The sequence below is a fragment of the Phragmites australis genome, chromosome 1 (genome assembly GCF_958298935.1).
Source record: "Phragmites australis chromosome 1, lpPhrAust1.1, whole genome shotgun sequence".
Lineage (NCBI taxonomy): Eukaryota > Viridiplantae > Streptophyta > Magnoliopsida > Poales > Poaceae > Phragmites > Phragmites australis.
Window position 1 is genome coordinate 40,223,936 of NC_084921.1, and position 12,100 is coordinate 40,236,035.

Below are 12,100 nucleotides of genomic sequence, written 5' to 3' on the forward strand. Positions count from 1 at the left end.
TACGGGAAACCTTCAGCGCATAGATTCATGCTAGGTAGTAGTTGTAGTCCATGGTAAATTCGTAGAAGTATCGCTACAATATGTCAAGGAAACAATAGCATGGATCCTTTGATTTATTAGAGCTTGATGACGAATGTGACCGCGCCAGCTAAGGGATGGTTTCCGCTGCGGATGGTTGTTTTGTTGGTCCAAGCAAGGACTGAAGCAACCAATACAACAGTCCACACAGAAAGAATCCATTGCCGTGGGCTTGCATTCAACCTGGAGATGTTCTTGCAACGTGTCAGAGATCTGGAACCTTCATTTTGATTTTCCGGGCGTTTGATTATGAACGTCATTTCAGAGAATTCTTCATTTTTCTCCAACTGTATAATATACTGCAAAAACTAGGCCCTCCAAGAAAGCTCCTTTGTGAAAAAGAGGCCCCCATCTTGAGCTCTCTGGTCCTGCAAAACGACATACTGAAGAATTAGAGGCTACAAAAATGCCTGATGCATCAGCGACGTTGTTTTGCTCCACTTCAACCCGTGATTTCTTGTTAAAAAAATTAAGCCCTAAATAGAACAGTAGAAAGACAACATTAACAGTGATATACTGATATTGTGCTATCTCACAATCAGGTAAACAGAAGACATAGGAGGTGAAGCACCTCCAGAGAACTGCCTGAAGGCAACAAAATCTATCAACTGCCGTTTTGCAGCCTGAACTACATCAACTACAACTTTGCGTCTCACAGCAAGCCTATGGTCTAAACCGTCCTCTACAGTGCGGCCACATGTATTGTTCTTCTGTACGTTCGGCGGTGACCGGTGAGGCAGATTGATGGGAGGAGGAAGAAGCAAATGAAGAAAGAAGAAGGAAGAAGGCAAAAAAAAAAAAACAGAGAAAATTAGCCAAAAGCTGCTGACTCGTGGGCCTCACTTGTTGACTCAGCACTCCTGGCCACATGGACGCTGACGTGTGCCAGCTTGGACCAAAACCGGGGTGGATTGTCAACGGGGTTGTTATTTACTCGGTTTCAATACTTGAGGGGCGTTAAAGGTTTAGTATTAGAGTTCGATGTTGAAAATCGGACTCTGAGGACTAAGTGACATTCTAGTTAGAAACACAGCTCAAACCCATACTCCTAACCTATTCGAAAAGGCCCTAGGACTCTCGACTAACTGGGACTTCGCCTTACAGATCAGCGAACCACTGTGGAGAAGTTGTTTCAAAGTTCAAAAACACACCTTTGTCAGAAAGATGTTGTGAAATAAACAGGTAAGAAGGAAAGCTGCTTCAGACCTCCAAAATATCACATATAAAAAAAAATGCTTCTACATAGTGCTTCTGACCGTTATCATCAATTTAGCAGACCTTTGCTATTTAAGAACAATCCTATGTTTCATGTTTATGAAACAATAGAGCAACACCGAGAGGATGCAATATGACCATGTTTTTCCCTGGAGTCAATAAGAATGACGCTATCTTCTCATGCACCGCATCTTTCCTCCTAGGAGTTTGTTATTTTCGTTTGTAAAAGATTGTGCTCAGGTACAAAATCATGGTCAACATCTAAACTTATAGTATGAAATCATGGTCAGGTACAAAGATTGATCATTTCCGTGCAGTCCAAGTGTAATACTTGCATGGCCACATGTACATCCACACGAATGTACGTAGCACTTATGAGGATATGGTATGATAGCAACATTTTCAGGTCATGCTACAGCCTCTTTACACGTGTGGTCATGTTGTTGAAGAAAGACCTTTGTACGAAGGTAGGCAGTAGCAAGGTAAGTGGGGATGCCAATTTCTCAAACTTAGCTGCACTTGGGGCTGTGGGCAGCTAGTGGCTAGTCTATGGTTGGATCAAAAAGCAATGACCCTGAAATTGGTCTCCTAGCATGCATTTTGCTCACAATGTCAATGCTATGAACAGCACTTGATAGGGAAGATCTCAAACAGGATCCACCACAACACAATTAACCATTAAGTCTTTTTTCCTTTGACCGATGGACAGCATTGGGGGTGCTGTTGCACTTGCATTTCCATTATGTTTTCCTCACTCCACTATCCTCTTGCACCCTGTGGCATAGCTGTCAGTGTGCAGTCACTCCACTTACTATTCCTTTACCCTTTTCTATGCATTTGCCATGCAATAGTGTCAATAGGAGGCACACTGTATACTTCTTTTAGTTATGTGATACATTTTCACTCCTTAAAATGGATGCTCTGATTATATATAGTATTGCAACTTTTTGGTTATTTGATCATTTTCACTCCTTAAAAATGGATGCTCTGATTGCATACTAGTATTGCAACTATTTAAGCGGTCAGGGTAAACACCGCCGGGAGGATAGCCAGACAACGTCGGCTGCTAGGGGAGGGATTAGACTATAGATTAGAAAGACTTAGAACTATAGAAAAGACATAGGAGAAGGAGACTAAAAACTAGATTGATTTCTCATGCTTTTTTATTCAATTACATGACTTCTATAAATAAGACTCCCAATGCAAAGTCCCTGACCGAATTAAACTCTATATCCTAGCCGATTCTATCTCTAATTAATAACAAATCTAATATTACCTTTTAAATGGCCACTAACAAATCTGATCTTATCCTATCTTTAAATGCTACAAGTACAAGCACTGCAATGCGCGTGCTGTAGTACCACGCCAACCCAAAGGCTCTCGCACATGACAACTTCACCCCTACTTGTAAGATAGTTCGTCTTCGAGCTGTGGTGGCGGCCATGGTTGCAGCCTCTGAAATCCCCATGTTGACGAATGGTTGTAGTGTTCGCATCCCTTCATGTGAGAGCACCAAGTCCTCTTGTTTGGAGCAGCAGCAGTCACGCTATGGTCGACGTCGATGATGATCACTGATGGCGACGTGGTTACAGCGCTGGTGGTGTCGTTGTCACCACTCGGGCATAATGTCAAACACATGACAGGTGGCTCGATATCGACGATGGAGTCCACTCTTGATGCAGCTGCAGCGGCATCTCCCAAGGTGGTGATGGTGGAGTGCGTCGGCGGGGCAACTGTCGTATCGCCTGAGGCCTCCACGCCGAGGTCTCCGCCAATGAAGGAGCCGCTGCACTGGATGACATACTGATTTGCAGCATGGCCAGCTGACTCGCAGTATCTAGCGAACGTTTGTCAATGGCAGCCACCTGTTGTGCTAATTTTTTGAGTTGCTTCTACATATTGGCCACCACCTTGGTTAAAGCTGCGATGGCCTGAGAGCTAGCACCCTCACTGGAATCAGAACCTGGCAAGGTTGTTGTCAGCGAAAGTGCTGGTGTTGGTTGCACGTGCTGGTTGTCCAACCGACAATAGCCGTCGTAGATGCAGCGCCTGTGGAGTGCGCCATGAGCTCGACCTGCATTGTGTGCTGACCAGAACGAAACATGCGTCTCCACATGTGTTGCCACCACGAACAACTGCACCTCCTCAGCGCCATATGGGTTGAAGATATGGTGAAGCACCTCCTAGGTCACCGGGTATAGCAAGTAGCTCACTGTGACACGAAGAACACCGAATTCGGAATCTAGCATCTCTGATACCAATTGTTAGGGTAAACACCCGCCGAGAGGATAGCCGGGCGGCGCCAGCTACTAGGGAGGATTGGACTATATAGGTTAGGGAGACTTAGAACTATAGGGTAGGCATAGGAGAAGGGAACTGAAAACTAAATTGATTTCTCTTGCTTGATTGATTCCGATTACATGACTTCTATAAATAAGACTCCCAATGGAAAGTCCCTGACCGAATCTAACTCTATCTCCTAGCCAATTCTATCTCTAATTGATAACAAATCTAGTCTTACCTCTCAAATGACCCCTAACAAATCTGATCTAATCTTTCCAAATAACTAACTAAAAGATAAAGGGCGTGTTTGGTTTGAACCTAACCTTCCACGTCTAAGTTTAGTCACGCCGTAGATTTTTTGGCAATTGTTTGGTTGACTGCCACAACTGTAGCAAGCCACACTATGTTAGCCCTCTGGTCCACACGTCATACAGTCAGTTTTTTACTAACTTTGACACACATGAGGCTAAAAATTTGTTGGCCACACTTTTTGTGGCAAGCCACACTTGGCTAAGGTTAGTTATGGCACCATTAGACATGAACCAAACATGCCCAAAGTGCGTGTGCTACAATACCACGCCGGGCCAAAGCATGTTCAATGCTATATGCCACTACAAGATTAAGGTGACATTTCATGTGATATGATACAATTTAGAAGAAGTAGAACACAAAAAAGTTCAAATGTATCAACTATTAAAAGAAGGATGTGTTGTAGTTTACTTTGGCTTTAGTGACTAGAAAGGCAATATATATAACTTCTAAAGTAGCTTCTACCAAATGCAGTTGACCTTGTGCTGTGGGATAGCAAGTTTCATCATAATCCTGTAGAGCAATCATTACTGGTAGACCATATCTAAAGGTACAACTTCTTTTCCCTGCTGCATGACCCAGCATCCATGTATAAAAGGGGCAGAGCCACAATAGCTCCTCCCAACCAATCCTCCTAAGGTGATAACATGCTATCAGAAGAGATCAGCATGCCTAAACCCACTTTTTTACTCACCATAATCATTTTAATCCTTCTCTTCAATGCATCTGCAGGTATGGGGTTTACTATTGCTTCTGTACAATATACTATTTGATTAATCATTAATTATATATCTAACTATGTTCTTTCTAACTATGTTCTTTTGTCCTAATGCAGGACAAATCATAGTAGTGGAAAATGATAATGTTACAGCAAAGGTGATAAAGGTCCGTCTAACTTGATCTTAAAGTTTTGGAGATAGCCACCTAAAGCAATGCTTGGTGTCTTCAAGTATTATTTAAATTCCAAATGTGGGATCTGTGATTGAGTTCTAAAGCTCTTGATACTATCACCTTTTTTACACATAAGTCATGCCAGAAACAATCATATAATAATATCTTATTAACTGGGTAGTGAGGATAACGAGGGAGGGAGTCTGCCTAAATTCATGTCAACAGATGTCAGAATTATTACATTTTAGGTTTTTGTTTATTATCTTAATTCAGCATATGCGTGTTCTTTACCCTCTAAGTGCAGGGGCATAGCAGAAAGATTCTTACAGAGATTCAGGACTATGATTATGGAGGGGCAAATTCTAGGCATGATCCACACAGAAGACCTGGGACTGGAGGCAGGAATGGCTAAACCACTAAGCTTCTTGTTGTAATCCTACATATAATCATGTGAACATGGTACTACATGAAGAGGATTATATGATGGAGACTAGTCTCTACTACAGCTAACCTAATATATAAATATAGGATCCCCTATTGTGTGTTTTTCACATATCCAATTGGGTTAAAAAGCCATACAGATACTCTTATCTGATAAACAGTCTACTGGGATGAAGTTGAGGCTAGCTCATTTTAAATGGCACCTATGTGTACTGCTTTTTGTTTAGACCCACCTGAGAGTACTGCTAATGCATACTTGAGGCAGTGGATTATCTATGAGCCATTCTGTGAGCAGATAAATGTTAGCATGGTACTTATGAGTTCATTCAATATACTTCTATTTTTTACTAGAATCAGGCTCTCCATCCTTCACTCCATTCAGTATGTTGAATGCAAGTACACTCATCACAGGTGCAGCAGTTTAAAACAGATAGACTAAAAAAAGAAAGAAAGAGGAAAAGCCGGACAAAATGGATCAACTGGCAGTAATTGACAAATGCACTTACCAAGGAGCATATGATTTTACTCAATGTCCCTCCTCTTTAATGAAATAAGGACCAGGCTTGATAGGATAAGGATAAAGGTAACCCTCTGGCCGAGAAAATCCAGCTTCATTCATGCGGTCACTGAGCACATGCAGTATAGGTTTCTTCAATCCATACTCATGCCTATTCTTCTCAAGATAGGTGTTAGCTTCTTCAGCCACCTCCATTGTGAATGCAAATCTATTCTCTTGAGATAACATAAGCTGATTGATGTCCAAGCATACGATTTTCCCGTTTTCCCTTACTTTTCTCACCTTCTCTTCCAAGAAAGGGATACGATCCAACTTGTACCGCAACATGTCATCCACTTTGGTCTGCAAAAATGGTACATAGTTAAGTTTCAATAGATACAGGAAGATCAGGAAAGATTGTGAATTCAAAAGCATGACAAAATTTTCTCCCAAGTGCATAGCCGAAGACAAATGTGATCATTACAGAAATCCACGCTCCACTTTGCATTTTATTATTTGTGCAAACAATTATGGCAAGCCATACTGTTGCCTGTCTGCCCGCTTAACTGAACCAATGCTGAATACGGCTACATGGTTAACCAAAAAGTGAAGTCGAGCTATCACTCGGTAACAGACTAATACTGATGATCATGGAACTACAGCACCGATGATGCTTCTCAAGCCTCCTAAATATAACTGTCCCCATCCTTAATTGCGAAGCAAAAATCATAATCCTACAGAGAAAGTTGCCCTTAAATCCCGTACACATTACAGAAAAGGTGATACTTGTGAATTCGACAGAAAACTTATCCTTCCGTAGCTTTCTAACTGGGTGGCTACCATGCCGAGTGAAACAATCACGCAAGCAGAGGGAAGAGATTCCACCATTGTTTAGTTGCTGCACGCACCAATTTCCGACGACGCCACACTCGCCGCTCGCTGCTCGCCCGCCCGTCCCCGCCTCCGCCTCCGCCTCCGCTCCCACTCCCGGACTCTCCTCTGCTCTTCTTCTTCTGCGAGAGATTAGAACAAAAAAGTAACCGGACAAGCGTGCGTGAATTGGGGAAGGAAGGAAGGAAGGGGAAGCAAAGAGAGAAAAGTTAGGTTGAGCGGGTGGAACATCCACCTGGGCTCTCATAGAGATGGTGACGCAGCTGCGGCCGGCCCTCCCACCTGCTCGCGGGGAGGAGAGGAAGCCGGCGGACAGGTGGCCGCCGCCGTGGTGGTGCGCGGCTACAGCGAGGGAAACCGTTGCCATTGCCATAGCCATAGCCATTTGCACGGGAGGCCGCCGAGTCTCTCACCTCATCCCGTTCCCGAGCCGTTGGCGTTGGATGGCTCACGGCACGGGCCGCAGCCTTCAGTAGGAGACGCGGTGCCTGCTTCGGCGTAGGCCCGCGCCAAATCGAGCAGCCGGTCCGTCGGGCCTAAAAGTGTATACGAGTATACGGCCCAACTGCGGCAAAACCGACGGCGTCGCGTCGAATCGACGGGAAGGGAAGGCGCAGGCGATCCCCATTCCCATCCCATCGGCGGCGTCTGCTCGTCGCGGCGAGGAGCAGGAGGAGGAGAGGCAGCGATGAGCGTGATGGGGAGGCTCAGGATCTTCGTTGTGCAGGAGCCGGTGGTCGCCGCCTCTTGCCTCATCGCCGGCTTCGGTACCCTCTCTTCCCCTCTCACGCCTTCCGCCTACTGGCTTACTGAGCCTGAGCCCTGTAAAGTCGGCTTGGGAAATCCGAAATCCCCAGATGCTGCTCAGAATGTTCCTTAGCTTGTTATGCGTTTGTGAATTTCTAGATGTACTGAGGAGCATCAAGCGAGGAGCCTCGGATTGAAACAGGGAATGCTGATAATGAATTAGAGATTTGATCTCAACATACAAATAGGGGAGCCGATCATATCTTCCGCATTCCTTAGGTTCACCGGAGTTGTAATTCCTTCTGATCACTAGGCTTGTTCCGTAGCTATAAGCGTGGTAGGTGATCTGACATGAGTACCAATGCTTTTGTTAGTGACGGATGTAGCATGTTATTGCTTATGAATGTCGGACCTGGTTGCAATTTAGGCCGGAAAGGATGTATGTCAGTTATCAAGGTTGTATCAAATAGTAGGTCCCTGTACACTCTATAAGTGCAAGGTATCAAAGTTGATTGATATGTTCTCAAACAATTTCATTCATATGGTTCGAATTTAGATGATCCTATCATACACCGTAAAGAATCGGTGTCGTTATAAGAGGGAAGTGAATTAGAACATTTAAAAATCTAAACTAATATGATAAAGGATCAGTGTCGTCTTAAGAGGGAAGTGAATTAGGATATTTAAAAACCTAAACTAAATTAACTCCAAAGAACTTCACAAGACAAACTTATCTTAATTTCTATCTAAATGTGTTCTAAATTTATCTAGTGTCTACTCTACCACTTAAGAGGATTGCAACCTAATCTAGCAAGGTAAATTGGAAGAATGTAAGTGCGGAAACGTAAATAAGATAAAGAGACAAACTCGGTACAAGGGATTTTTATCCTATGGTATTGATGGTATAAATGCCACCCCTAGTTCACGTTAGCTCCACTAAGGATATACTTCCGGTCGGCACCCAGTCACGGCTCTTGAGCCACCAAGGCAAAGCCTCAAGACGGATGAGTCAACAAGACAATGCCTCACACTACTAGCCTCTCTTTCGGTTACTTGTCGTCATGATCACTTTGGAGCTTGAGCCACCAAGGTAAGGGTCTCCGCTTTCTTGTACACGCGTTTTGCCGCCATTCCACACCAAGTCAGAGGGTCAACAAGTTTGAGCCACCAAAAGCTAAGATACCGGTGAGTCACCAAGACTCCAAATCACTCTTCGATCCACTTCTTAGGCAGCAATCACCTAGTAACACTCTCTCTAGACCTAATAGTACTAATCACTCCTTAATTTATATGCTAATTGCCTTGGATGATTACTTTTAACACTTTGGTGGCTTAGATGTCTTCTCAAGTATTTCTGTGTTTCTCTGGACTCCGGCACCTTCAAATGACTGAGTGGAGTGGTATTTATAGTCTCAAACTCGTTAACTAGCCGTTAAGCCAACGGCTCAGAAAAGTTATTAATACCGGATTGTCCGGTGACAACAGTAGTACGGACAATCGGTGAGTACACCATCAAAAATTAGCCGTTGGATTTCACTCGGTCATTATAAACACCGGACACTCCGTTGTATACATCATCTCCATCACCGGACTATACAATGAGTACATTTGAGTCATCCGAGCCTCTGTAGCATCTCTGTGTAAATTGCTCCGGTGTAAGTCTCTGGTGTACACAACACCTATTACCGGACCATTTGGTGAGATATTCTTCGATCTTCAACTTTTGGAAACGTTTCTGCAGGAAATACTCCGGTGTGAAGCATCCGGTGTGTACAACACAGGCACCGGACCTTATGGTGAGTTGTTATTCGTTCTTTTGTGTTTGGATTCTTCTCTGCAAGAATTAGTCTGGTATGATTCTTCGATGATGACTGGACCATCTGGTGAAGCTATCTGCATTCTCCCCTTTGTCAACAATGATCCGCTGCTTCTTCCCATTTGATGCCGGACCATCCAGTGAGGTAAAACTATCTCTGGATATAAAGGCTCCAGTGCGTACAATTCTTCTAGCATCGGACCATCCGATGAGTATATTATTCCTGTGACTTTTCCGATTCAACCAAATTTTGTCCCAGCTACGGTAGTTTCTTGATGTATTGCATCCATGATACCTACTAATATATATTCTTGACAAATATGATAGTCCTAATGACTATGTTATCATTAATCATAAAAATCACAATCATAGTCTAATATAGTCATTTTCGTTACATACACATTTGTTGTCTCAACTGACAAGATGCTTCTTGTTTCTTTCTGCATTCTAAAAAATTGTAGTAAAGCTCAAGTATGGAATTTTTTTTCTTTTAAAGGCTATGGCGATTAACTTGTGAACTTTAAATTTATTAGTGAAGTTGTCCATCATTATCTTTCTTGTAGGTTTTCATAACAACTTTTGCATCCTTTTTATTTCAGTGCCTGCATGCTTTAAGTTATTTCATGATGATGCTTGCCCTCTTCCTTCAATGTTTATTATCCCGTTAGCATGCATTCTTTATTTCATGTTAAATAATATGGATATGCACTTATTCGTTCTAAAATATTTGGGGAAATCGCCCTCATACCATTATGAAGATTTGCATCTTGCCAAAATACCACTGGTGTGTCTATAACATGTGGGGTCAGGTCCCACATGTCATTGAGACAGTTTAGTGGTATTTTGGTAAAGTAAGAGAGTGTGGTATGGTGGCAGTTTTCCCAAAATATTGTCAGAGCTACCTGTATTCAGATGAAATGATCTGAAATGCAACTTGTCTTGCTTAGAGGTCTGATGCCTTGGGCTTCCTACCTTAAACTGAGTACCAGATTACCAGTTGATCTGGTCATTTGCTTTGTTTTTGGCAAGACTATCAAGTAGCACAATAGTAATACTCTGCTTCTTTCCAAAATACCTGGCTACTGGCAGTCTGGCTCCTACTGCTCGTGCATTGAAGTTCATGACAAATTTCCGTTCGCTCTGATTTTTGCTTCTGCAGTTCTGCCAGATATTATTGTAGCTTGTTGGGTCTTTGTACTTTGTGCAGTATGTGATGAAAAGCATGTATACATGATCTCAAGGCAGAAAAATACAAAACAAGTGTCAATTGGATTTATGTTTGGCTACGGTATATGTAGATGTACCCTTTATCACTTCGGTGTGGTCAGAAGATATTATAATTTTCTATCCTATAAGGCTTTGAAAGATTCACAGGTTTTATGCATAAACTACAGTTAGTTTGTTGTACAATTTCAAAGTTTTTTTCTGGCTTGGTGTATTGAGTTGTGAATATGTCCGTTTGAGCAACTTTTTATCTGTCAAACTGATATATTCAGGAGACCTCATGATTCTTTTGATCTGTTCCCCTTTGGTGTCAGGTCTTTTTCTTCCAGCCATTGGCAGGCCCATCTTGGATTCTTTTGAGACTGTCAAACAAGTTCCCCAACCAGCTCTAAGTGATGTATGTGACTTTGTCCTTGTCATATTCAATTTGTCACTTTCTGTTGATCCAAATTATTTGAAACTGAAGTATTGTTTTCTATTGATTTACCTATATACACCCTCCAGTTACTAAGGAGTGTCGATTTGAACATCAACACGGTCACCAATACACTATTTTGACCATTAATTACTATCCAATGGATGCAGAATATAGCAGATTATAGTATTTTGAACCTTCTTTTCATGACAAATCTAGCTATACCATTTTTTAAAAGTTCAATCGAAATATTTAAAAAGATATTGATGGTCAAAGTTAAACGTGTTCACCACACGTAATCCAAAACGACACTCTTTTGTGACTTGAGGGAGTAATGATTTAAGGTCACCATTTTTTTTCCTCACATGCCATTTCCCAGTTTCACCATGTTTGACATGTGTCATTAAAGATCTTCTAGGGAGTAACTATAGTCTGTGCAATACCATTTCAGTGAATTAACTGAAGCTCTAAGCATGTCAAGCAGCTTAAATTGAATTGTTCATGATATCTTCAGAACTTTATTCTACTGAATTGCTTTGTTTGTCTGAGTTCAGAATAGGGCTGGCTATCATAATTCACCTAGTTTCTGTGTTTCCTACTGTTACTAAACAATTATGGCATAAGTTGAATTATTCTTCCTTTGCATCGCCTCAATACTATCTAGATCTATTGAGATTGCTTGTTTTGTTGGCACAATAATAGTTATTTGCCTTTTGCTACTGCTGCAGGTGGTTGCTGGTGTTACTGGCAAGAATTAAGAAGGATATGACGTTCTCCGCTTCTCCCCCTTTTTTGTGTTTGTACTTGTGATATGGAGCTGTATTGTTGCTACTTGGTTTTGCACCGAGATGATAAGGCTCTCAGACTATTTTCACGTGCATTTGATGCTTTTCAAAAGTTCGGTGACCAGCATGAGTCCTTCATTGTTTGTCAAAATAATTGATGCAGCCAAAAGTATTTTTCAGCGTACTGCGGTATGAGAAAAATAAAATGATGAACATTCGTTGCTCACTTGAGTATTGTTTTGTTTTATCTGTTTAAGGCACCTGGAGATAACTGCAGGCCGTGATAATAGGTGGGCGAGCTTGCCGACCGAGATGTTTTTGTCCGCTTTGAAGCTTGAATTGTTGAAAAGTTTTTGTACTTCTCGTGGTGTGAATTGTTGGTCCTGCTGTTCCTTATGAACCAACCGGTTTGTAATGTTGCATCCCTATCAATCATGGATTTTGCGATCCCTGAAAACGTTTGAGCGTAGGCCTTGGACTGTTACATCTGTTCGAATTCAATGAGCTTT

At 42.2% G+C, this 12,100-nt stretch overlaps 2 protein-coding genes across 2 annotated transcripts; one reads left to right on the forward strand and one right to left on the reverse strand.

Moving 5' to 3' along the window:
• On the reverse strand, positions 1–7,066 carry LOC133918823 (protein PLASTID TRANSCRIPTIONALLY ACTIVE 7-like). The gene is made up of 4 exons (XM_062362900.1): positions 6,840–7,066; positions 6,622–6,726; positions 5,724–6,076; positions 1–446 (listed from the first exon to the last, which is right to left on the reverse strand). Exons 1-3 carry the CDS (start codon positions 6,987–6,989, stop codon positions 5,744–5,746), a joined length of 588 nt encoding a protein of 195 aa, XP_062218884.1. The 5' UTR covers positions 6,990–7,066; the 3' UTR covers positions 1–446; positions 5,724–5,743.
• An 89-nt stretch (positions 7,067–7,155) lies between these two features.
• Positions 7,156–11,817, forward strand: LOC133918842 (uncharacterized). Its single transcript, XM_062362924.1, has 3 exons — positions 7,156–7,371; positions 10,706–10,788; positions 11,535–11,817. The coding sequence occupies exons 1-3, from the start codon at positions 7,293–7,295 to the stop codon at positions 11,562–11,564; spliced, it is 192 nt and encodes a 63-aa protein (XP_062218908.1). The 5' UTR covers positions 7,156–7,292; the 3' UTR covers positions 11,565–11,817.
• The last annotated feature ends 283 nt before the right edge of the window (positions 11,818–12,100 follow it).